General features: G+C 43.2%; 1 protein-coding gene across 2 annotated transcripts in view; it reads left to right on the top strand.

Moving 5' to 3' along the window:
* The window catches only part of LOC106565798 (cadherin-4-like), a 381,738-nt gene that overhangs the window by 271,113 nt on the left and 85,148 nt on the right, over window positions 1–25,477 (top strand). Inside the window, exons 4-5 of one of the 2 annotated variants that reach the window (XM_014133344.3) lie at window positions 8,647–8,864; window positions 15,349–15,531. In XM_014133344.3, the coding sequence (XP_013988819.3) occupies window positions 8,647–8,864; window positions 15,349–15,531 (401 nt within the window). Of the gene's footprint in view, window positions 1–8,646; window positions 8,874–15,348; window positions 15,532–25,477 lie in introns of both variants that reach the window. The other variant, XM_014133343.3, reaches the window with a different exon arrangement.

The following is a 25,477-nucleotide window of genomic DNA, read 5'->3' as shown; positions in this document are numbered from 1 at the left end:
TTCTTCACGGTGGATTTTGAAAAATGGCATCTCCCCAGCTCATAACAGACCATTTGTTCCCAGGGTGATTTATGAAATCAATTTTTCTTGTTATCAGCAGCAGGAGTGTGACTGAGAGATAAGATCAGCGCACAACCTTTTTAAACAGAAGGAGAAGGGTATTGAAGCTGTGTGTGTGTGTGTGTGTGTGTGTGTGTGTGTGTGTGTGTGTGTGTGTGTGTGTGTGTGTGTGTGTGTGTGTGTGTGTTTGTGTATGTGTGTGTGTGTGTGTGTGTGTGTGTGTGTGTGTGTGTGTGTGTGTGTGTAAAAGTATTTTCTGTGGGTGTTTCATTAGTTGCTTTAGCAGCATTCACACCTCAGACAAAGTGCTACAGATTGGTCATACCTAGGGCTGTTGCGGTGACCGTATTATCGCCACGCGTTCTCCAAGCTCTGATGCTGCTGATGGCCATTAGTAGCCTACCAAACTTGCTAACTGCCTGGTACTCAGCACTCTATTGTCCCGCTAATCACTCTGACATCAATGTAAATGTAATCGAAAATCTAATCAAACACCTCATGAGAGCCCATGACCTCATGTTGCGCAACATTTCTATAGGCTATGCAATTGCGCAAGAAAACAGAGTGATGGCCTTTATTAAAAAGAGGAGGAGCCCATCAGCTTTCTATAGGCTATTCCTACTATATTTATTTCTAAACTTTTCTAATATTAAGCACATTGCTTATCTTTACAACAGGAGTATAGCCTACCTGGCTGGCATGAAAATGAACCATGGGAAAAGCGTCCTCCATTCACTATTTAAGTGCATAGATTTTTTTCCCGCTGCCCCTGTTTCAAGACAGGTGCATGATAATGGTCCATTCTATATCAAAACAAATTTCACACATATATTATTTAGTATATGTAAAGACAAGATTAATGGGTGACAATATTAGCCTATACCGCCTTTTTTTTGCAGATTTTTTAAAATCAATAGTCACATACCTTATGTAGCCTAGCCCATAGGCCTATATGTTTTGATAAGGTTTGTATCACAACTAAAGTGGCCAAATAACTTCTTGAAATTAAGCATATTAATCCGTTTTACAAGGGGTGTAGAGACTAACTCGCATACATAAGCAGCATGTGCAGTTTCAAGTTTGGGGAAGATCATTTTCACCAGTATTTCTTAAAGTATTGGTCGTGGACCTGTTAATGGTAGGTCACAATGTAAATGTATAATTATTTCATTAATTACTGGAATTGATTTGGCCAAGTGCAACTGCGCTCTCTGCTTAAGCAGCAGTCTCTGCTCTAGTTTGGCAGCTGCGCGAGTGGGAGAGGAAGTGGAAGATGCCCGTGTGCTTTGCGGTCTACCGGATCTTTTTTCTGCAGTTTTCTTGAAGATCACTCCGCGACCCACACGCTGCAGCGCTGTGGTTCAAGCCACTGACTTGTTATTCCTCACCGCATGAAATGGACTCATGCTAGCCACAAGTTCTGACTGAGCTCAATCGTCATGAAACGCAAATACAGTGTTAACTTTTTGTCTCTTTCATACAAACTTAGAGAAATAACGAGGAGCGCCCACGATGTGTTTTGTGTGGGGAAGGGCTTAGTAATGAGTCTCTAAAAACGAACAAATGAATAAAACGACACGTCCTGACCAAACATCCAGGCACTACTGTAACGTACGCTAACCCCATTCTGTACAAATGTGCGCAACCGCGACATTCAAACGAGGCTGCAAAGAAAACTAATGGGACTGTAGCGACTGTGTTGCAATCAAAATCTGCGGTGTGAACTACGTTTCTATTCAAGCATTTATTGACATGGTGATGGCTCTATAGTATTGGAGAAAAGTTGAAAACTGATCCCTCCGACGCTGTACGTTACATCGTGACGTGTCATGGTGTAACGTACAGCACTCATAAAGCAACTAATTCTGTCTTACAGCCTCTCTCCACCAGGTGTAGCACTTCTCTCACCGTTTAAAAACAAGAAATGGACAGGGACAGGGTAAGGGGGAATACCTAGTAATTTTTTGCATCATCACTGTAAGCTATCATGACTTAAAAGCCACTGTTTACTTCTGAAGATCACTTTAGCACCGCCCTAAAAACCTGATTCAAATTCGACACAAACCTTCAAATAGGTATGTAATGACGCATTATATAAACTCTTTATAGGGTTTCATTTACATTTTAGAGGCGATAAGGTGAGACAGGTATGTGAGAGTGTTTTTAATGGTGAAAAATAAGCAAAAGATATTTATGGGCATTTCATTGTTATTTATTTTTGTCTATATTGCATTTTTTTTAGGCATAAGGGCAATGAAACGTACCGATATTTACGTATAGTTGCATATTTTCCTAAGCGTGGGTCCCAGGAAAACACATTTCTCATTTGGGTCTCAGGCTGAAAAAGTTTAAGAACCCCTGACATAGGCCAGTGATTTTGCTGTTCATTATACCTACTCATCTTGTTGGCTGACGAAAAGTAAATGTGGACAATTCTTCCAATATCTTCAATATGCACCTCGTAATTGGATAACGACATGCGCAGTGGCGTCCCCAATGTGTCTGAGTTCACTTGTAGCCTGTGAGAAAGACCTGATCACGTGATGGAGAGCCATGTGAATGAGAGATGCTTCGGAGCACACAGGGCACAACGCACCACTCCTGGCCAAGGGCGCAATGGCCACTGGCCACAAAAGGCATGGATTTGTTTAGGGAGCATTACGGCCACACAAAGGGGATGCCGCCGTGAAATTCGAGGCATTATCAAGTGCTTGTCAAATTGTGAATGAGAGACTGATGAGGTGTGTACAGCCTGTGCAAAAAAACAAAGCAGAACTCATGCCTTTCAAGCAACTTTTTTGATTAGAGTCTCATCGCGCAGCCTTACAATGTATTAAAAGTCAAAACATTTAGCCCAACATTTGTAGAACAGCTAAAGTTACATTACTAACTCTAAATTAAGCATATAGGAGTACCTATTTCTTTATTAACCGCTCAACACAGGATAGCCACATATGCGCACTCCCTCAAAACGGTTGGAGAAAATATTATTTTTATTTTATTCAGCTTTGTTAAGTTGAATTCTACATACTATAAAATTATATAAAAGAATGCCATGGAATTCTAAACAAATCTTGTGTGCTAAATTAACTAGTGTAGCCCACAGCCATTTGGTATAGCCAGATCAGGACCTAACATAAGGACAACTCAGAGTATGCTATTCTGTTCTTCTGAAATAGACTACATTTTCATATCATCCTTTATACCTGTCTAAAATAAATAATGGATTTATTGTGAAGGTGTAGGCCAGATTTCATCAATACAGGCCGATTTTTTTTTTTTTTTCTTGAGCGGATTGTCAGGGGGCTGGAACATAATTACAAATCATTTGATTGCACATTGACCGCAAGAATCCCAAACATATATAATATTTGCCTACAATATAGGAATTTCAAACCTTGCTTACATTTGTATAAACCTTATGCGCGGTAATTCTTGGGAACAATTAAAATAACTTCTCTAGGTGTTTTTACAGTATTTTATGTCCAACAATAATAAACAATAATATTGTAATTTGTTTTATTTCAATATTTTTTTACACTTGTGAGGGCAAATAAAACCGGCAGTTGGGGAACCATGGTGCAGGCTATATTACATGGATTTATTAAACTTAGATGTTTAAACTTAAATGTAGATGTTCCAAAGGTCTGCATCAGTTTGTGGAAGCCAGGAGATGCTAAATGTGTTTATGTTAATGAACGGTTAATTACCGTGAGACCAACAGTTATTTTCTTGACAATCACTGGCTGACAAACTTTTGTGACCGCCACAGCCCTAGTCATACCATATGATGAGTGCTGCTGTGAGACCCAGTTTCTCAGCTCACTTATAATCCCTCCCTGGGCTCTACTAAACAGACCTGGATTCTACTCCCCATCCCTCTCTGGTCTCCACTAAACACGCCTGGATTCTGCTCCCCAACCCTCTCTGGCCTCCACTAAATAGGCCTGGATTCTGCTCCCCATTCCTCTCTGGGCTCCACTAAACACGCCTGGGTTCTGCTCCCCATCCCTCTCTGGGCTCCACTAAACACGCCTGGGTTCTGCTCCCCATCCCTCTCTGGGCTCCACTAAACACGCCTGGGTTCTGCTCCCCATCCCTCTCTGGGCTCCACTAAACAGGCCTGGGTTCTGCTCCCCATCCCTCTCTGGGCTCTACTAAACAGGCCTGGATTCTGCTCCCAATCCTTTTCTAGGCTCCACTACTAACAACACGTGCATACTAGCAACACGCATAACCACCAAACAAGACAGGTAAATTCAGGGCATCGAAGACAACCCAAGCCAAAGACAAATTTCTTTAAATCTACAGTTTTATATAGAGCCATAGCAGAATTTTTCAGGGTCCTGAGTGGCGCAGTGGTCTAATGCACTGCATCTCAGGGCAAGAGGCGTCACCACAGTCCCTGTTTCGAATCCAGGCTGTATCACACCCGGCTGTGATTGGGAGTCCCATAGGGTGCCGGGGTAAGCTGTCATTTTAAATAAGAATTTGTTCTTAACTGACTTGCCAAGTTAAAGAAAAGTAAAAGAAAAAAAATTATAAACTCATTACCAATCCATATTTCTCAGGCAACAAGTAAATCCACCTTTAAGGTAAAAACAAAAGAACATCTATTGCGATAGACCATATGACTGGACAGGAAATAGAAAGCATCAACTGAATGTTAAATGTGTTTCCTGTCAGGTATTTTAATTGTCTGTATTGTCTAAATCAAATCAAATTGTATTTGTCACATGCGCCGAATACAACCTTACAGTGAAATGCTTATTTACAATCCCTTCACCAACAATGCTTTATGAAGTTTTAAGAAAAAAAAGTTAAAAATATATAAGAAAAAATTGAAAATAAAAATAACAAATAATTAAAGAGCAGCAGTAAAATAACAATAGTGAGGCTATATACATGGGGTACCGGTACAGAGTCAATGTGTGGAGGCACAGGTTAGTTGAGGTAATTGAGGTAATATGTACATGTAGGTAGAGTTATTAAAGTTACGATAATAACAGAGAGTAGAAGCAGATTAAAAGAGTGGTCTGGGTAGCCCATTGATTACCTGTTCAGGAGTCTTATGACTTTGGGGGTAGAAGCTGTTAAGAAGCCTTTTGGACCTAGACTTGGTGCGCCGGTACCGCTTGCCATGTAATAGCAGAGAGAACAGTCCATGACTAGGGTGGCTGGAGTCTTTGACAATTTTTAGGGCCTTCCTCTGACACCACCTGGTATCGAGGTCCTGGATGGCAGGAAGCTTGGCCCCAGTGATGTACTGGGCCATATGCACTACCCTCTGTAGTGCCTTGTGGTCGGAGGCCAAGCAGTTGCCATACCAGGCAGTGATGCAACCAGTCAGGATGCTCTCGATGGTGCAGCTATATAAACTTTTGAGGATCTGAGGACCCATGTCAAATCTTTTCAGTCTCCTGAGGGGGAATAGGCTTTGTCGTGACCTCTTCACGACTGTCTTAGTATGTTTGGACCATGATAGTTTGTTGGTGATGTGGACACCAAGGAACTTGAAGCTCTCAACCTGTTCCACTGCAGCCCTGTTGATGAGAATGGGGTCGTGCTCGGTCCTCCTTTTCTTGTAGTCCACAATCATGTCCTTTGTGTTGATCACGTTGAGGGAGAGGTTGTTGTCCTGGCACCACACGGCCAGGTCTCTGACCTCCTCCCTATAGGCTGTGTCATCGGCAAACTTGATTATGGTGTTGGAGTCGTGCCTGGCCATGCAGTCATGAGTGAACAGGGAGTACAGGAGGGGACTGAGCACACACCCCTGAGGGGCCACCGTGTTGAGGATTAGCGTGGCGGATGTGTTGTTACCTACATTTACCTCCTGGGGGCGGCCCGTCAGGAAGTCCAGGATCCAGTTGCAGAGGGAGGTGTTTAGTCCCAGGGTCCTTAGCTTAGTGATGAGCTTTGAGGGCACTATGGTGTTGAATGCTGAGCTGTAGTCAATGAATAGCATTCTCACAGTAGTCTGCTTGTTAAATGTTTGTAAAGTCTTAATTTGTCATTGTTTGTAATGTCTTATTAATTGGTGTTGGACCTCAGGAAGATTAGCTAACGCTACGGCGTTAGCTAATGGGGATCCTAATAAAAATTCACAAATTCACTGAACAGGCCTGGGTGCTGCACCCCATCCCTCTCTGGCCCTCTACCAATCAGCCCTGGGTTCTGCTTCTCACCTCTCTCTGAGCTCCACTAAACGTGTATGGTGGAAAAATTGCAAGATCATGTTATAATACTTTTATTGCATCAAATGGTTGTTTTATGCAACAGAATAGAGTATTCTTAACTATTGTGTGTGTGTTCTACTGAGGATGGGCCTGTGGGAAATAACACTGACAGGAGAATTATGATGTCTTTTGGGTGATAAAACCTAAAGAGCATTCCAGAGAATGAGTTAATGTTTCTGTTCTATACCGTAGCAGGGAGAGATGGTTCCACTTTGGAGTTGGAGGGCCAGACACTGGTCTATACAATGAAAACTGTTGACACAGCAGATACTGTCTGCTATGTATTATAGGTATATTTCATACAAATCTTAACCTTGTGACCCATTCTGTATATCTGTTGATCGTCATGTAGGTTGGAAGGGGTGTATCTTGGCTATAAAAGACCTTTGTCTCGGGGCTCTCAGCGAATTATCTGAGCGTGAAGCCATAACCAGCCATCATTATCGTAGAGCACTCAATCGATTCACTTTATATGTGTGCGTTGTATTGACCTGCTCCCTTATTACTAAGTGATTAAAGATTTAGTTTAATTACAACTCTGACTTGTGTGATAAGTTTGTGTCTCCTCATTTGATAGTAAAGAAATTAACCACCACACTGGTCTGTGCTCTGGAAGCATCCCTCAGGTAATGGCTACATCAGCTAAATAATGATGCCTAGATGTTCATCAGTGGTACAGCCACATGAGAGAATGTTTGCATACCCTCCATCTCTGACAAGCCACTGCCTACATGACTCACTGTTTCTACTTTAACACCTGACTGATGGGACACTTGGTGATGGCAGAATGTTTCAACACATGGCCTCCCGAGTGGCGCAGTGGTCTAAGGCACTGCATCACAGTGCTAGCTGTGCCACTAGAGATCCTGGTTTGAGTCCAGGGTCTGTCGCAACCGGCCGTGACCGGGAGACCAATGGGGCGGTGCACAATTGGCCCAGCGTTGTCCGGGTTAGGGAAGGGTTTGGCCAGCAGGGATGTTCTTGTTCCCATCGTGCACTAGCGACTCCTGTGGTGGGCTGGGTGTAATGCATGCTGACATGGTCACCAGGTGTATGGTGTTTCCTCTGACACATTGGTGCTTCTGGGTTAAGCGGGCATTGTGTCAAGAAGCTGTGCGGCGTGGCTGGGTTGTGTTTCGGAGGACCTCCCCCGAGTCCGTACGGGAGTTGCAGCGATGGGATATGACTGTAACTAGCAATTGGGGTAGTTCTCGTGACTTGGCAGCAACAAGATGTTGAAAGTAAAAGGACTTGACATTGATGTCAAATTGTTGTGGCTGAAATTCTTCAATCTAAATTGAAAGTACTGTTTCAAATCATATAAAAGCTTTAATTATTACTCGGAATGTAAAGATAAGGTATTTGTATTGAACATTCAGTCTGCACAGCTTTGGATTTCCCCTCAGATTTCATATTGGTTGAGATGGCAGCTTGATGTCATCTGTCATTGCAGCATCCATATCAAAGTGATCCACACCATTTCTCTCCCCACCCATTGAGGAGAATGAAAATCCCCAATAATCTGAAAAGAGATTGGAGACTGACAGGCAATCTGACTTTACACAGAGAAAATACTGATGTTTGAGTGAATGATGTAGAATTCCTGAGCACTTATGAATTGGGTTGTGGGTTCCTATGTCGAGATGTAGAGTACCTGTGCAGCATCTGATCAATACTGACTGGTTGTGAGTAATCATCCCAGGCTCCCCACCTCTCTCTCTCTCTCTCTCTCTCTCCTCTCTCTCTCTCTCTCTCTCTCTCTCTCTCTCTCTCTCTCTCTCTCTGCCTGTCAGCTCTGATCATGAAGGGTGCGTGATCGCCTTCAAACCCACATCTCGTCTGTGAGGCGGAAAGACCACAGACACCCACAATGCTACCCTCCTCCTCATACACCTAGGCCTCTGGAGGGGGAAGGAAGGAAAGTGTGTGATGAGGAAGTTCCTCACAATGCTCTCTCATTCTCTCATTCTCCATTCAGGCGGAAGACCCGAAATGTCATTTAAGATTGTGTTCTGTGTTTTGTGGCATCATGTTGAAGGGGAAACTTGATTGAGAACGATAAAGAGCTTCACAGTCTAATGCATTAATGTGACATAGCTTCCATGTAGCCCCACCTCCCCTTGAAAATGCAAGGAAATACAGATGTCTTTCTTGCATCTATTTTGGTTTCAGTGGAGAGTCAAAGCTGTCTTCACCTCTGAAGACAGGATGAGGAGAGATATTACTTCAGGAAGGTGGAAAAGCTATGCTAGTATTTCACAACAGTTACATGTCACCAGATGTGTCACCTTATCCCCTAAATCTTACCACTGTGTGTGTCCCCCCCCCCCCCCCCCTCTCTCTCTAGTGAAGTTTGAGGACTGCCAGCACAGTAAAGAGGTGGGCTTCGAGAGCAGTGACCCTAACTTCAGTGTGCGCCCTGACGGCTCGGTGTACGCGGAGCAGGAAGTGGCCAACCTGTCAGAACCGATCCAGTTCATGGTGACCGCCCGCGGAGGTCATGACCCTCACATCTGGGAGACCACGGTCAAGCTGGCCTTGGTTGGACACCAACCCTCTGTCCCTGTGAGTCAGGTAAACATATATACACTGCTATCATTTACACTGCAGTTAAACAGACACATACCTAAAGTTTGCCTCAGGTATACACACCGACACACCCCTGCTACTGTCAGACTCAGTTGACAGACTCAGTTGACTCAGTTGTACATTTACATGGAAACACATATTTATACACTTCAAAACCTCTAACTGCCTCTCAGGTAAGATCAGTTTTCAATGATCCTCAAGTACATGATATAAAACCACATTATTTCAGGTTCTGCTTTTCAATATCATTAACAGGAATTTCTCAGGGAACAACGTACTGTATTATTTGCTTTTCCAAATATAAGATATTGAATAGCCTGAGGCTTAATGCTTACTGCAGGTCATGTTTTTAATCATAGAAAACGTCCAAGAATTGTGTAAAGCAGTTGCAGAGCTGGGATTAAAATTCTGCCAACTCCTCACAGCACAATAATGAAGGGCATGAAATAATTGACATTGATTAAGCTAATGTTCCAGTCTGTCGGAGGGAGGCATGGGGGAGCCAGGTGACATTGTAGCAGCACTATGGAAATATGTTCCCACATTAAGAGAGCAACAGAGAGATTTGATAATAGAACAAGAAATGTTATAGTAATTGAAGGAACATTTGAAAACCAGTAACATGTTTTAAATTGATCAATTTTTGTTGCAAGCCCTTACAACTAGGTACCTTCCAGACACTTTTCTTTCTGATACAAACAGGCAGCGGTGTGTAATTTCGGTCAGCAGGTGATTCCGAACTGAAAATTGCTCTTATGCCCTGTAGAAAAGTTGTCAAAAGTAAATTGAATTGTTTCATTAAAATTAAATGTACAGTCGTGGCCAAAAGTTTTGGGGATGACACGAATATTAATTTTCACAAAGTTTGCTGCTTCAGTGTCTTTAGATATTTTTGTCAGATGTTACTATGGAATACTGAAGTATAATTACAAGCATTTCATAAGTGTCAAAGGCTTTTATTGACAATTACATGAAGTTGATGCAAAGAGTCAATATTTGCAGTGTTGACCCTTCTTTTTCAAGACCTCTGCAATCCTCCCTGGCATGCTGTCAATTAACTTCTGGGCCACATCCTGACTGATGGCAGCCAATTCTTGCATAATTAATGCTTGGAGTTTGTCCGAATTTGTGGGGTTTTGTTTGTCCACCCGCCTCTTAAGGATTGACCACCATTTCTCAATGGGATTAAGGTCTGGGGAGTTTCCTGGCCATGGACCCAAAATATCGGTTTTGTTCCCCGAGCCACTTAGTTATCACTTTTGCCTTATGGCAAGGTTCTCCATCATGCTGGAAAAGGAATTGTTCGTCACCAAACTGTTCCTGGATGGTTGGGAGAAGTTGTTCTCGGAGGATGTGTTGGTACCATTCTTTATTCATGGCTGTGTTCTTAGGCAAAATTGTGAGTGAGCCCACTCCCTTGGCTGAGAAGCAACCCCACACATGAATGGTCTCAGGATGCTTTACTGTTGGCATGACACAGGACTGATGGTAGCGCTCACCTTTTCTTCTCTGGACAAGCTTTTTTCCGGATGCCCCAAACAATCGGAAAGGGGATTCATCAGAGAAAATGACTTTACCCCAGTCCTCCGCAGTCCAATCCCTGTACCTTTTGCAGAATATCAGTCTGTCCCTGACGTTTTTCCTAGAGAGAAGTGGCTTCTTTGCTGCCCTTCTTGACACCAGGCCATCCTCCTAAAGTCTTCGCCTCACTGTGCGTGCAGATGCACTCACACCTGCCTGCTGCCATTCCTGAGCAAGCTCTGTACTGGTGGTCCCCCGATCCCGCAGCTGAATCAACTTTAGGAGATGGTCCTGGCGCTTGCTGGACTTTCTTGGGCGCCCTGAAGCCTTCTTCACAGCAATTGAACCGCTCTCCTTGAAGTTCTTGATGATCCGATAAATGGTTGATTTAGGTGCAATCTTACTGGCAGCAATATCCTTGCCTGTGAAGCCCTTTTTGTGCAAGCAATAATGACGGCACGTGTTTCCTTGCAGGTAACCATAATTGACAGAGGAAGAACAATGATTCCAAGTACCACCCTCCTTTTGAAGCTTCCAGTCTTATTTGAACTCAATCAGCATGACAGAGTGATCTCTAGCCTTGTCCTCGTCAACACTCACACCTGTGTTAACGAGAGAACCACTGACATTATGTCAGCTGGTCCTTTTGTGGCAGGGCTGAAATGCAGTGGAAATGTTTTTTGGCGACACTACCCCAGGTGCTTTAAAAAACAACAACTGTAGGGTAATGCCTTGAATAAAGAAATGCTTATTCCCAGATTCAGCAATAGAAACTACTCAGTGAGAAGTATATTGATGTTATAAAAGTATTGACTATATATAGAAAGAAAGAAAGTCACACACTCTAATTATGCTCCCAAACAGTTAATGGGTATAGCAACTATATTACAAACCATTAAATGTTTGGGAGCATAATTAGACTGTGTGACTTTCTTTCTATCTTTTTAATAGTTTACTCTTCGTTAGTCAGCACCTCTATAAAACATTTTTGGATGGGTGTGCAACATCTTATATCTTTTACCATCAAAGTATTAACTGCAACACAGAAATGTTGTGAAGACACACAGACATTGAAATGTGTGAAATGCTGTGACAGAGTTGCTGTGTCATTTTGGCTACTCTGTGTCAATAGTGCTGAAAGGGAGAGGGGAAAATAATCAGGTTACCTATGACCACTACACACCGAAACATGTCATCACAACAATACAATTTAAACGTTGCTAAACCATCCTACAGATATTAGGTGATTAAAAGACAGACAGCGCCATTACGAGGTAAGTGCATGTATTAAGTTTCAGAGCAGACGTGTACAGGGACTCAATGGACTCCTCGATTATTATGTTCTATTAATTGTTGGCTCGATTTACCTCTTCCTAGATGAACTGTGCATAGTGCTTATCTATTTGTATTGGATGTACATTTATATATTTGAATATGATCATAGTTTGGCTGCCTCCTGTTTAAGTCTGAGGTGTTAGTAGTGTCATTCTGGCTGTGAAGTCCCTCAATGCAGGTTATGTACAGTACTCACACTATGGTGCCAGTCTACTGACTCAATATGCATATACCCCCACCTGATTTCATGTTGCTCTGGCCTGCCTTTTCATGCAGTTATGCACCAGTACTCTGGGAGCCTGATGATCCAAAAAGTGTTAGCACTTATTTGATTTGCATTCATTTCCCTCTTCCCCAGACTAACTGTTTGTGTTAGATTAGAGCAAAAAGCCATAGTGCGGAGGAGTTTAGAACCTAGAGTCTAACTGGTCCGTCAGGAGGCAGTAGAGGATATGGCAGTGAGGTCATGATGGCTAGTCTATGCTGTGATTGCAGCCCAGTTCTACATCCATAAGAGGAATGCATCAATAGTCATAGCAGCTTCCTAAAATGTACTTGATTCAGTAAGATGTGAAATTTGAGATACTTCTCTTCTCTTGATTTTCCTACCCTCACATCCTGTTCACCACAGATCACCACTCTGATCAGCTCTCATCAATAATAATCAGTGTGGAAGGCTAATGGAAAAATAGAAAACACAAAATTACATGTCTTGAGATCAACAGTGAAATGGAGGATGGGAAACTAGCACATACTTGATATTGTGTAATTGAAAGTCCCTGTTTAGTGTTGCCTTCTGCTCTTCAGAACGATAACCTCCAGATGTCAGCTCCAGGGCTGCGGGGCTGACTGATGCCCCAGTGACATGCAGCCTGTCTAGGAGGCGAGAGCAGCCATCTGGCCTGCCCTCTAGCTCTGGGCCTGGGGAGCTCCGGGCAGTTCTGGGACTGATTTCACACTCACTGATTCCTGCTTGCACACACACATTGACACTCACACACACATACACATGCATGCATGCATACACACAGGTAGCCTAGTGGTTAGAGCAGTGGGGCAGTAACCGTGAAGTTGTTTGTTCAAATCCCTGAGCAGAAAAGGTGAAAAATCTGTTGATGTACCCTTGAGCAAGGCACTTAACCATAATTGCTACAGGGTCACTGTTGATCATGGCAGACCCTGGCTGTGACCCCACTCTCTGAGGGTCTCAGGAAGAGTTGGGATATGCAAAAAAAAACATTTCAAATTCACACATGCATATTAATACACATTTGTGAAATAGGACAAATTTAAGCACCTACCAAACTATTATTATTATCCCCAACATACCTTTCTCACAGCAGAAAAGGCCTGTTCCAGTTTCCTCTTTTTCCTTTGTAATTATGATGATGTTTGTCATCGTGCCAGCTTCACAGGGCTGTCATTTGCCATGCTGTTTGGAGTGTGAGCAACGTGGCCCTGCTGCAGTGGTATCATCCATAGACAGACTCTGAATAAAGAGGTCCTCTCTGCTGTGTTGTGTCTGCCTGGCACTGTGTTTGGAGGAATGTGGGAGTTTGCCAATGCAACTCCGATCGGATGCATCGACCACATTATCAGCTGTCTTGATGTTTCCGCTTTCCCCAGCAGGCTGAGGCGCTGATAATGATGGAGAGCAGCAGCGCTGTGTGTGTTATTCAACAGATAGCTGGGGCTGCCGATATGGACAGGGAGTGAACACATGGGGTAGAAACAGCAGGGGTCTATGCAGAGACAGGGAAGCCTTGGAGCATCATGGGTACCATCCTCACTCATCCTCACCTATCAGCATGTTTCCATATAGACTTTTTCTCCAGCTACTCCACCCTCTCTGCCTTCTATAAATATATTCTAGGATCTCACTTTGGCATTTTATCTGTCATTTCTTCCCCCTTTCTCCTTCTCTTTGTCTATGTGAAACACCAACACACACACACACACACACACACACACACACACACACACACACACACACACACACACACACACACACACACACACACACACACACACACACACACACACACACTAATTCCACCTACCACCCATGAAAGGACTGGCATACTCCCATCTCGCCCCACTGCCCCTATGCTGGTAACTGGGAGTGTTGTGGTTGAGTGGAGCTGAAGCTAGAGTTATCTTATCAGGGCACCACATCTGGTCCTTCCCCCTCTCTCCTCTCTCTCCTCTCTCCTGTCTGGCTACCTGCTGCTATCAGGAGGCCTGCTGTAAGCCCTGTAGTCAAATCCACTAAGCCGTGAAGAATTAAAACAAAAGGGGGAAAAATACAGTATGTTTGCTCTGGTTTAGCTTGCATCTGTCTCTCTGTCTGACAAACTGCATGTGTATTGACAGGCTGACCTGCCTGCCAGTGTTTGGTGTGTGTGTGTGTGTGTGTGTGTGTGTGTGTGTGTGTGTGTGTGTGTGTGTGTGTGTGTGTGTGTGTGTGTGTGTGTGTGTGTGTGTGTGTGTGTGTGTGTGTGTGTGTGTGCGCGTGCGCCTTCATGCTTTGCAAGGGTTCATGTGTGTCCTCTGAGCAGATTTTACAGAAGGATTTCCACTTGGCTTCAAGTCACAGCAGCATGCATGTCTCTGTGAGTGGGGAGCAGGAGAAACAGCAGGATCACTGGATTACACAAACACCATATCAGGCATGAGGACACAACAACCCTCACTAGATACTGTAGATACCATATATACATGTCACATAGCTCTGCCAATGTATACACAGTACACCTTCTCAAACACATAGGGCCAGATTTACAATGAGTTTACACCAGTGTGAAGTGCACCTTTGATTAACATGAGGGGATAAAACACTTAAGAAAAAATTGAAAAGTCTAATGAAGGATTAAGATTAGGGAAAGAAGGCAAGGTGTAAAACTGTAATGAAAAACAGTTTTATGTTTTCAGTTTTTGTATTTTATTCACCTCCCCTTTTGTCTAGCAGTATATTCCCCTTACATGTTCTTGGAAACTAGTCTTTGCTTATAAGACCAGTGAATCAGCTATTATATCACACACTGCAGGATCACTGTTGGTCCTAACATTCTGATCTCGCTGTTATTGAAGTGATATTTCATCAATCCCTTTTCATTTGGAGTGGGATATGTCACAGATTGCATCACACGGAGCAGCACAGCTCTGTGACTCTGTCAGAAGGCTTTTTGCTGGATAAAGACATAGAAGTCAACCTCTGAGGACTGTTCATAGGTCATTGGTAACCTGACTGCAAGACTAATGCCTGGAATGTCTGCCAAGGCTTGGTCCTTTTAGGTGATTTGCGAAGTACATGAAAGGTGATGGCTGGAAAGTGTGGATTATATTTGAATTTTTGAAAATTAACTGAAAGAAACATTAGTTTTATTCTGTTTCTTATCATCTGTCAAGTTTGATCTTTATGATGTATTTGTCACCTGTATGTTCCACACTTTTAGAAGATGAACAAACAATTCAGTGACACTACTCCTTTATATTGACCTCTCATGTCTCATCATTCAGTGTGAGACTTTCATAGTTTGGTTGTCTCTCAATTAATTGTTGGAATGCTGTAGGTCAATAATGTGTTGATTTCTTCTCCTTTCAGATTGGAGTGGAGGATATGATTGCAAGGGCCTGGGACTCTAATCCCAGGGTTATCAAGTTTCCACGGAAACATCAAAAAAGCTCCTCTGCCAATGGTCTGAGACGACAGAAGCGGGACTGGGTCATCCCACCAATCAATGTGCCTGAAAACTCCAGAGGACCCTTCCCACAAATGCTTGTCAGAGTGCGTGACAGTTATTACACTTATCAATAACCATTTAAGTCCAAGTTGTCTTTTTGTTGTAAATTAGAAATGAGTTCATCATCAATTCTGATAACAATAACCCAATCTTGCTCTGTTTTGCTACTGCCCATCATACACCTGAAGTTGTCTTTTTACTTTCATTTGAGCCAAAAACACGTTCCAAAGACATCTTCAAGCCAGACAACCCACGTCTGTTGGAGGTTCATTTAGTAGCGGTGCGTGGGTAAAATCACTGGGGAAGCCAGAAAAAAAAGCCATATTACAACATATGTGTTGTGATAATTGTGTTGTTCACTCTTTAAATAACCTGTTAGTTCATATGCCTTGACACCGTGATATATAGGCCTAAGGCCGAGACAATAAGAAGACACATTGGCAGAATAAATTCAACCACACATTTGTTTCTTCACAAAACCGGAGAGCAACCTCTGTCCGGTGAAGTCCACAAAGCATATTGCATGTAACAAACAGCTACATGACCTACAGCATGGTCAAGGAAGTTAATGTTTCCTAAATTTCCGGATCACTAAACGACTATTGATTTACAACCACGGAGAGTTACTACAAGTCGCAAAGAAAACAGGGCTGCTTCCACTATTCCAGCACCATTTTAACTTCAACATTTCAACATCCTCAAATCACCTATCCTTAATCTAATACAGTGACAACGAAAAGATACCAAAAACAATTTAGTCCAATCAACATCAGCTAAATATGATGTGGCTGTCCATGTTTCTGATTTCTGTTTGTGTGTGTGTGCGTGCAGGTTCATGAAAGTAAAAAAACATGTTGACTTACCCTACTTGTAGAGAAACGCCAATGCCATCCTCCTCTCTTTCATGTTGACGAAACGGACATATAGTACACGCTTAAATTTTTTGTTGTTCTAGGCTACCTGACTAAAATGCTTGCTCACTAGCCTAACTTCCTTTCATCGGCAACGTTAGCATGTTAACATTAGCCTTCTACATCTAGCTACATATTGAACTTCCATCTTCTCAGGCCAGGGGCACAATGTATGAGTTAATGGCTGGATCAGAATCACCGTTATAATCATTGACCAATACGGAGAATTAATTAAAACCACAAGTCCCTATCTCCATCCATGGTTAATTTAGGAAAGGGCCAATTTTAGCTAGCTATCTCATCACTGGAGGACAACAACACAACGAGATGCAACAATTCAAGTTGTTTCTGTCAGTGACGTATGCTCTCAATGCGATTTGATAGGAGTGACGCCAAATCCAAACTGGCTTCCCTTTACACTTTTTTTTTTGGTGCGGAAGGACCATTCACAGTTGAGCTCACTCAGTTTAGCTCAACGCCGATTGGCTGTTATTTTATACTTTTTTTTTATCAAGGGAGGACCAAATTCTCACTGGCTTCCGTTGCACTCAATGCTACGGGTGGCAACAATGTCATACACTTTTGGGCCAGACAGCATCAGATAGATGGCCTACACATACAGAGACAGTTGGGCATTGTTTCACTCGCTCGAATGCTTTCTCCGTTGAGATACATTCAGCCTCTTGTGAATTTAAGGAAAATTATGAAACACAGAGACGGAAGATACACTATTTTATGTTTTTGAATTTATTCTTGGTCAATATTTTGGGGAAGCCTGGCTTCCCTTGGCATCCATGAATACATACTCACCCCAGGCAAATGAAGAGAAGGGTAGAATAAGTCTCAGACAGTAACCAGGTATCCATCCAACTTTTTTCTGAGAGTAGAGTACATGTCGGATTAACAATGTCACAACAGGCCTGATGGAGACAGCAAATTTGTCGGTAAACTTTCCAAATGTCGACAAAACAAAATAAGCTAGACAAGGTGGGATTTTTTTGTGTCTGTAAAATGTATTATGCAAGAAATGGTGGTGGAAACACTTTTATGCGCAAATATTGATATAATAACCAAATCGTAACTTGGAGTCATACAACATTTTTTTGTGTAGTCCTCCCACTATGACTCAGGAATGCAGTTGATTAGGCTACAAATGAAATAAGTTATGATGAACCACACAGGGTGGTGAAAGTGCAAGGTGATGAGCTTGATGCTCCTTTCCAATAAATATTGAGGGTTTTATTTTGGTGACATGATGATCGACGTTGGGTAGAGCACAGGTGCCAATACCAGAGTGAGCACATTTGCTAAAGAACAAAACCTTTTTCTGACAAAACCATCAGTAGAGTTGAAAATGGGATGGAAACCCATTTAAAAAAATTCTAATTTTTGGTACATAGGAATTTAACCACAAAGTTATTTTTATGTGCACTACCGGTCATCACGCACAGCCTTTTATCCGCAACAAGTCAATTTGATGGAAGCACATCTCTGGTGGGAAAATGTGCATATTGTTTTTATGCAGATTTTAGAATATTCGAATGAATTGGATGGAAACCTAGCTACTCACTATGAAGGGCTGAACAGAAAACTACCCAGGTATTTTCTATCAAGAGCCTTCAGCAGGTAAAGAGGGACACTTCTCTCCGATTTGAGTGGTGATGCCAAGTGATTTGTCTGGTATGCCTTAGGACTCTACAAAGACATGTACCCAGACACACAGACAAGAGGACAGATACAGAGATGGACACAAACACAGCTCTGCTTGAACAGTTGTTCATTGAATTCAGGAGTATTTAGCACACTTTCAGTTGCTTGCATGTGTGTGTATGCAGACATGCAGGAGTTGTTTAAACTAGCTCACTGGACAACAGGGATTTTACTATAACTGTTTTATAAGTGACATGACAAACAAGCTCCATTCCTGTTGTCATGCTATGGCAGCTCTGTCTATCAGCTCCATGGTTCCAGGATGCTCCTGTAAACTGTGCAGCCTGTTATCAGTCCACCAGACGTCCAGGCCAGAGACAGCTTTCTCTCTGGGCCACCACAGAGCTCTCTCACGCCCATTTGTACCATGCGGCTTACACTCCCGGATTACTGAAATCGCCTTTCACCAACGAGTTGGCAAGAGGGCAGATTTTCAACCAAAGCAACAAAAAAAACACTCACTCACACAAACAAACACAGACTGCAGGATCGTGGTTGTATTGTACCACCCTGCTAGAGAAGAATGGACAGCCTTTCATCCCCTTACCTCATGTTCAGCTTCAGATGGTTGGGTTTACTGACACCCAGGTGTTCCTTTGTGTGTGTGTGTGTGTGTGTGTGTGTGTGTGTGGTGGGGGCGGCCACAACCTCTAGCAGTAGTGAAAGAGAGCCCTGTTCCTTAGCCATGGGGGATGTGCGTCACGTCCATGGCCCCGTGAGGTATTATATCCTTATTTCTCTCTGCAACACGGCTTGACTGGGCTGTTCCATTGTGACAGCTGGCCAGTGAAGAGAGCAAAGGGATTTAGTTCTTTATCTCTCTTGTCTTGGAGGTGGCCGAGAACAACCCCTGTGGTTACAGCAGCACACTCACAGCACACTGATTCCTCCAGAGCTGTGGAAAGTCTCTGACTCTGTCTCTCTAGCATTTTTATGATGTTAAACAGCTCCACACACAGCCAGGTTCACCAGGGTTCACAGTAGGCTAAATCAGAGTCACGTAGAGGGTTTCTTGCTAGTCTTAAACAAATCTACTTTGAAACGAAAGTATACACTTCACACACATGGTTATGGGCTTAAAAAGAAGACACCTGTACCATGTCAGAAATAGAAGACTGAAATATAACATAACCGTTTGACATAGAAACGGCAGATTTTCATTGTTTAAAAAAATTGTATATTGATTAATTATGAAATTATGAAAATATAAATAACATTCCACCCATGAGGCCAAAGAGAGCGCTTTTGGTCATTGACTGCAGGAAAGTGCTAGCCTTTTGAGAGTAATTACCCATTTTCATCTGAGAAACCAGGGTGTGCTAGATTGGCCTGGGAGACGGTCTAATATCCACTTCAGCAGATGGTGATTTGTACTGCTTCCATCAACACAAGTAAGATGGTGCAGCAGGCGGCATATGTGCCTGTGTTATTGATTGTGATCTGTTCTGCACTATGGCTGGCTGGGACACTCTACTATCCACTTCTGCAATGTTCTTTTCTGTTCCGGTTTTCTTTCCTATCTTCTTTCTTTCTTTCTTTCTTTCTTTCTTTCTTTCTTTCTTTCTTTCTTTCTTTCTTTCTTTCTTTCTTTCTTTCTTTCTTTCTTTCTTTCTTTCTTTCTTTCTCCCCTAGGCAGTTCTGAAAGTCCTGGACAGTCTAGCTGCTAGTCTAGCTGCTGCTCCAGTGGTGTGTTGGTCCAAGGAAAGTTTATTAGATACGTTTATAAGGGATATCACTGCATGACACATTGAGTAGACCCCCTTCCCTTATGAATAGAAGGGAAATGATTAGAGTGAAACTAGCAGCACCAACATCCCACTTCAGGGAGGTTTTATTGTGAAGTGCAAAACCCTCATGAGCAATCTCAAGTAGTGTCGCTTTGATGGCAATAATTTACCATTGTGGTAAAATGCAATATTTTCCCCATGCCGTTCACTGTCCAATAAAGTATTGCTCTTGACAGAGGTAAGATTAATGCAATTGGAGATTGAAAACAGCTATAATTAAATAGATAGTGAAAGAGATGGAGAATAGAAAGAGAGAAAAGGGGACAGATTGGGATTGGAGGAGAAAGAGAGAGCATAGTAAAAATGTGAGGTGAGAGAGAACAGCGTTAGTTTCAGAGAGCAGCATTAGTTTCAGAGAGCAGCGTTAGTTTCAGAGAGCAGCGTTAGTTTCAGAGGGCAGCATTAGTTTCAGAGGGCAGCGTTAGTTTCAGAGAGCAGCGTTAGTTTCAGAGAGCAGCGTTAGTTTCAGAGAGCAGCGTTAGTTTCAGAGCGCAGCGTTAGTTTCAGAGAGCAGCGTTAGTTTCAGGGGGCAGCGTTAGTTTCAGAGGGCAGCGTTAGTTTCAGAGAGCAGCGTTAGTTTCAGAGAGCAGCGTTAGTTTCAGAGGGCAGCGTTAGTTTCAGAGAGCAGCGTTAGTTTCAGAGAGCAGCGTTAGTTTCAGAGAGCAGCATTAGTTTCAGCCCATTTGTAGCAGTCTCATCTCAACTGTCTCCTCCAGCACCTAAGACTGGACCCAATGCCACATCTGACTGAAACCAGTCCAAACGGGGAGAGATGAGCCTCTGCTCCTCTCCATCCTCTCCGTCCTCACCACTGACTCTCAGTCAGACACACACCAGAAAGAACTAAATCATTATAAAAGAAGGGGTGATAAAGGAGATCAATTAAAAAAAAAACAGTTCTTGGGCAAAGCAGAGGAATGGAATGAGAGGGCCTTTGATTGAAGTCCTGATATGTGAGGGCGTTACGCCCACTCTGAAGAGAACTGTAATCTACACTGTGTGCTTTGGAAAGTCATTACATTCTTTTCTCCACGTCAAGGACGATCCTGAGGTGAGGCAGACACCAATCAGACCAGGCAACATTTTTTCCTTTACCAAGGCAACCAATTATGCATAATATGAGATGACACCTCTGGGTAGGTGTTATGATGGCGTTATCAAGTTGTCCCTAAACTCTTCTGCTTGAGTCACACAATGGCTGGAGGCCTCTCATTTGGTGGGATTTTATGTCAATTGAATGCAGGAGGCATACAATTTTCAACAAAAACAAAATATTGTGATTACACCTACAGAAGCGGGCAGTTACTTGTCAGAACAAGTTTTGCAGCCAACTTTCTATGCTCAAGATGAAGCACACGTTTTTAATAAGTTAGTCTCCCTAGGTAGAATGAAATGCTAAATTAAACCCTGCTCTTGACTCAGTAAACCAATAAAAGTTGGTGTATGTGTGGGAGAGAATCATCTCTATGGCATGGTAATACACCACTGTTTATAGAACTAGGTAGAAACAGGAAAGCTGTATAGGATGTGCGTTTTTGTGCTTGCATGTGTGTGTTTGTACTAAGTGCCTGTGCCTGTGTCTGCAGCGTCCCAGTAGCTGGCCTAGCTGTACAAAGGCAATCCCTCCACTGACTGACATAGAGCTCTGCCCCATAGCTGCGAGAAGTAGTTTGGGGTGGGGTTGATGCAATTTATTTTTTTAACGGGGTGGGGGGGGCTTTGCCAGTGCTGCAGATGGCTATATCAGTCCGCTAATACAGGACTATTAAAGGCCCAAAGCACTACTTTTGTTAAAAAAAATATTTTTACATTTTTTTAGGGTTGCTGCAGAACCCTTAGCACCCCTACTTCCCACAGATATTTTATTTTATTTAACCTTTATTTAACTAGGCAAGTCAGTTAAGATCAAATTCTTATTTACAATGACGGCCTACCCCGACCAAACCCTAACCCAGACGATGCTGGGCCAATTGTGCGCCGCCCTATGGGACTCCCAATCACAGCCAGTTGTGATACAGCCTGGAATCAAACCAGGGTCTGTAGTGACGCCTCTAGCACTGAGATACAGTGCCTTAGACCACTGTGCCACTCGGGAGACCATGCTATGCTCTGCACCTCACTAAATAACTGTCAGTCTGCAGTCCTCAGGCCTGACCCCTCTGGCAGCCTCCCTCAGAGACACACAATGTCACTCCTGAGCCCTCATTGGCAGGTTTCGCACCTCCCACAGCCAAACAGAAAATCCATTCAGCTCTTGGCTCCACCTGACTGGCCAGGCATTGGTTGCCCACAGCTTGCCAATAAGGCCCAAATGTAGCCTCAGGGTGTTGGTGATTGGCCGGAGTGGGAGTGCTGGTGCATTCAGCAGGTCTCCCGGGATGGGCTGGACAAGAGGAAGCATATTGAGTAGTCGAAATGGATTGGGCATTAGAAGGGAGGCAGGTTAGCAAGCAGCGGTGGAAGAAAACTGCAGCAGCAGTACAAACCCCTCCTCCTCCCCCTCCTCCCACTCCTCCCCCGAGTCTCCTGTCTCCAGGGCCCTCCGTCTTTATGAGGCGGGGAAAAAAGGAGTGTTGGTCTCTGCTTCGTCCATTCAGCCTGGAGAGCAGGGGAATGTGGCTGGCTTTATACTGCAGTCTGCAGGCAGAATTTATGGCTGCAGGGGACGACAGGGGAATTCATTCCATTGTTAATGCATGGAGACTGCTGGTCTATTTCAACAAAGTCCTGCCTGCTGGTTTCTCAGAGCTCTCATCTAAATTGGCCGGCTAATGTAGTAATTGGGTTTGTTAGTCTGTCTTTAACTTCCATTAATATTTGTACTCCTAATTATCCCGTCTTCTCTCCCCACCATCCCACATTCTGCACCTCCATCTGGGTAATGCTGTGGTGTGTGTGTGTGTGTGTGTGTGTGTGTGTGTGTGTGTGTGTGTGAACTGTGAAATGTGTATTTTATTAGGATCCCCATTAGCTGTTCCGAAATCAGCAGCTACTCTTCCTGGGTTCAACTGTCCAGACAAAACATGCCATATTACATAATACAGAACATTAATAGACAAGAACAGCTCAATGACAGAACTACATACATTTACAAACCGCACATATGGCCTACATACTGTACCAATAGATACACACAAAATATATAGGTGAAATAGGAGAGAGGCGTTGTGCCATGAGGTGTTATTTTATCTGTTTTTTGAAACCAGGTTTGCTGTTCATTTGAGCAAGATGAGATGGAAGGGAGTTCCATGCAATAATGGCTTTGTATGATACTGTATGCTTTCTTGAATTTGTTCTGGATTTGGGGACTGTGAAAAGACCCCTGGTGGCATGTCTGGTGGGGTAAGTGTGTGTGCCAGAGCTGTGTGTATGTTGACTATGCAAACAAATAGAAATTTTCGACACATTATTGTTTCTTATAAAAATAAGAAGTGATGCAGCCAGTCTCTTCTCAACTCTTAGCCAAGAGAGACTGGTATGCATAGTATTTATATTAGTCCTCTGATTACAATTAAGAGCAGGACGTGCTGCTCTTTTCTGGGCCAGCTGCAGCTTAACAACACTGAGAAAAAAAGGGTTCTACGGCTGTCCCCATAGAATAACTCTTTGAATAACTGTTTTTGGTTCCAGGTAGAACCTTTTTGAGTTCCATGAGTTCCATGTAGAACCCTTTGCACAGAAGGTTCTACATGGGACCCAAAAGAGTGTGGAGAGAGCCAATGGAGAGAGCCAAATAACCCTTTTGGGACCCTTTTTTCTTAGAGTGTAGGTTGTTCTTTACAGCACTTGACCACATGACTGGTAAATAATCAAGATAAGACTAAACTAGAGCCTGCAGGACTTGTTTTTGGAGTGTGGTGTCAAAAAAGCAGAGCATCTCTTTATTATGGACAAACCTCTCCCCACCTTTACAACCACTGAATCCATGTTTAAAAAAATATATATCTATGTACTGTATTCCCAGGTGGTCTCCCATCCCAGGACTAACCAGGCCCGACCCTGAACAGGCGTGTTCAGGGTGGTATGGCCACAAGCTTATTTTTTAAATTAGGTCCCTTGGCTCATCTCTGCAACTCCTCAGTGGGCTCGGGAGAGGCGAAGGTCGAGTCATGCGTCCTCCGAAACATGAACCGCCTGGCATCCTACTTCTTATCACACTGCTTGCTTTACCCGGATGACAGTCGCACCAATGTGTCATAGGAAACACTGTTCAACTGACGACCGGAGTCAGCTTGCAAGTGCCCGGCCCTATCACAAAGAGTCGTTAGAGCATAATGAGGCAGGGAAAGCCCCACTGGCCAAACCCTCCCCTATCCCGGATGGCACTGGGCCAATTGTGCCTCAGCACTGTGGTGCTTTTGACCTCTGCGCCACCTAGGACCTGGAATGTATATGTTTTAACCATGACAGTTTACAATCTAATGTAACACCAAGTAATTTAGTCTTCTCAACTTGATCGACAGCCACACCATTCATTACCAGATTCAGCTTAGGTCTAGAGCTTAGGGAATGATTCGTACCAAATACAATGCTCTTAGTTTTAGAGATGTTCAGGACCAGTTTATTACTGGCCACCCATTCCAAAACTGACTGCAACTCCTTGTTAAGGGTTTCAGTGACTTCATTAGCTGTGATTTCTGAGTTCTATTAGATAGATACAGTTGAAGTCGGAAGTTTACATAAAACATTTAAACTCAGTTTTTCACAATTCCTGACATTTAATCCTAGTAAAAATTCCCCGTCTTAGGTCAGTTTGGATCACCACTTTATTTTAAGAATGTGAAATGTCAGAATAATAGTAGAGAGAATGATTTATTTCAGCTTTTATTTCTTTCATCACATTGCCAGTGGGTCAGAAGTTTACATGCACTCAATTAGTATTTGGTAGCATTACCTTTAAATTGTTGAACTTGGGTCAAATGATTCGGGTAGCCTTCCACAAGCTTTCCACAATAAGTTGGGTGAATTTTGGCCCATTCCTCCTGACAGAGCTGGTGTAACTGAGTCAAGTTTGAAGGCCTTGCTCAAACACGATTTTTTAGTTCTACTCAAACATTTTCTATAGGTTTGAGGTCAGGGCTTTGTGATGGCCACTCCAATAATTTGACATTGTTGTCCTTAAGCCATTTTGCCACAACTTTGGAAGTATGCTTGGGTCATTGTCCGTTTGGAAGAACCATTTGTGACCAAGCTTTAACTTCCTGACTGATGTCTTGAGATGTTGCTTCAATATATCCACGGAATTTCCCTCCTCATGATGCTATCTATTTTGTGAAGGGCACCAGTCCCTCCTGCAGCAAAGCACCCCCACAACATGATGCTGCCACCCCGTCCTTCACAGTTGGGATGGTGTTCTTTGGCTTGCAAGCCTCCCCCTTTTTCCTCCAAACATAATGATGGTCATTATGGCCAAACAGTTCTATTGTTGTTTCATCAGACCAGAGGACATTTCTCCAAAAAGTAAAATATTTGTCCCCATGTGCAGTTGCAAACCGTAGTCTGGCTTTTGTTATGAAAGTTTTGGAGCAGTGGCTTCTTCCTTGCTGAGCGGCCTTTCAGGTTATGTCGATATATGACTCGTT

The sequence above is a fragment of the Salmo salar genome, chromosome 12 (genome assembly GCF_965601325.2).
Source record: "Salmo salar chromosome 12, fSalSal1, whole genome shotgun sequence".
Lineage (NCBI taxonomy): Eukaryota > Metazoa > Chordata > Actinopteri > Salmoniformes > Salmonidae > Salmo > Salmo salar.
Note: the sequence above shows the minus strand (reverse complement) of the source record. Positions and strands in the feature narration are given on the sequence as shown.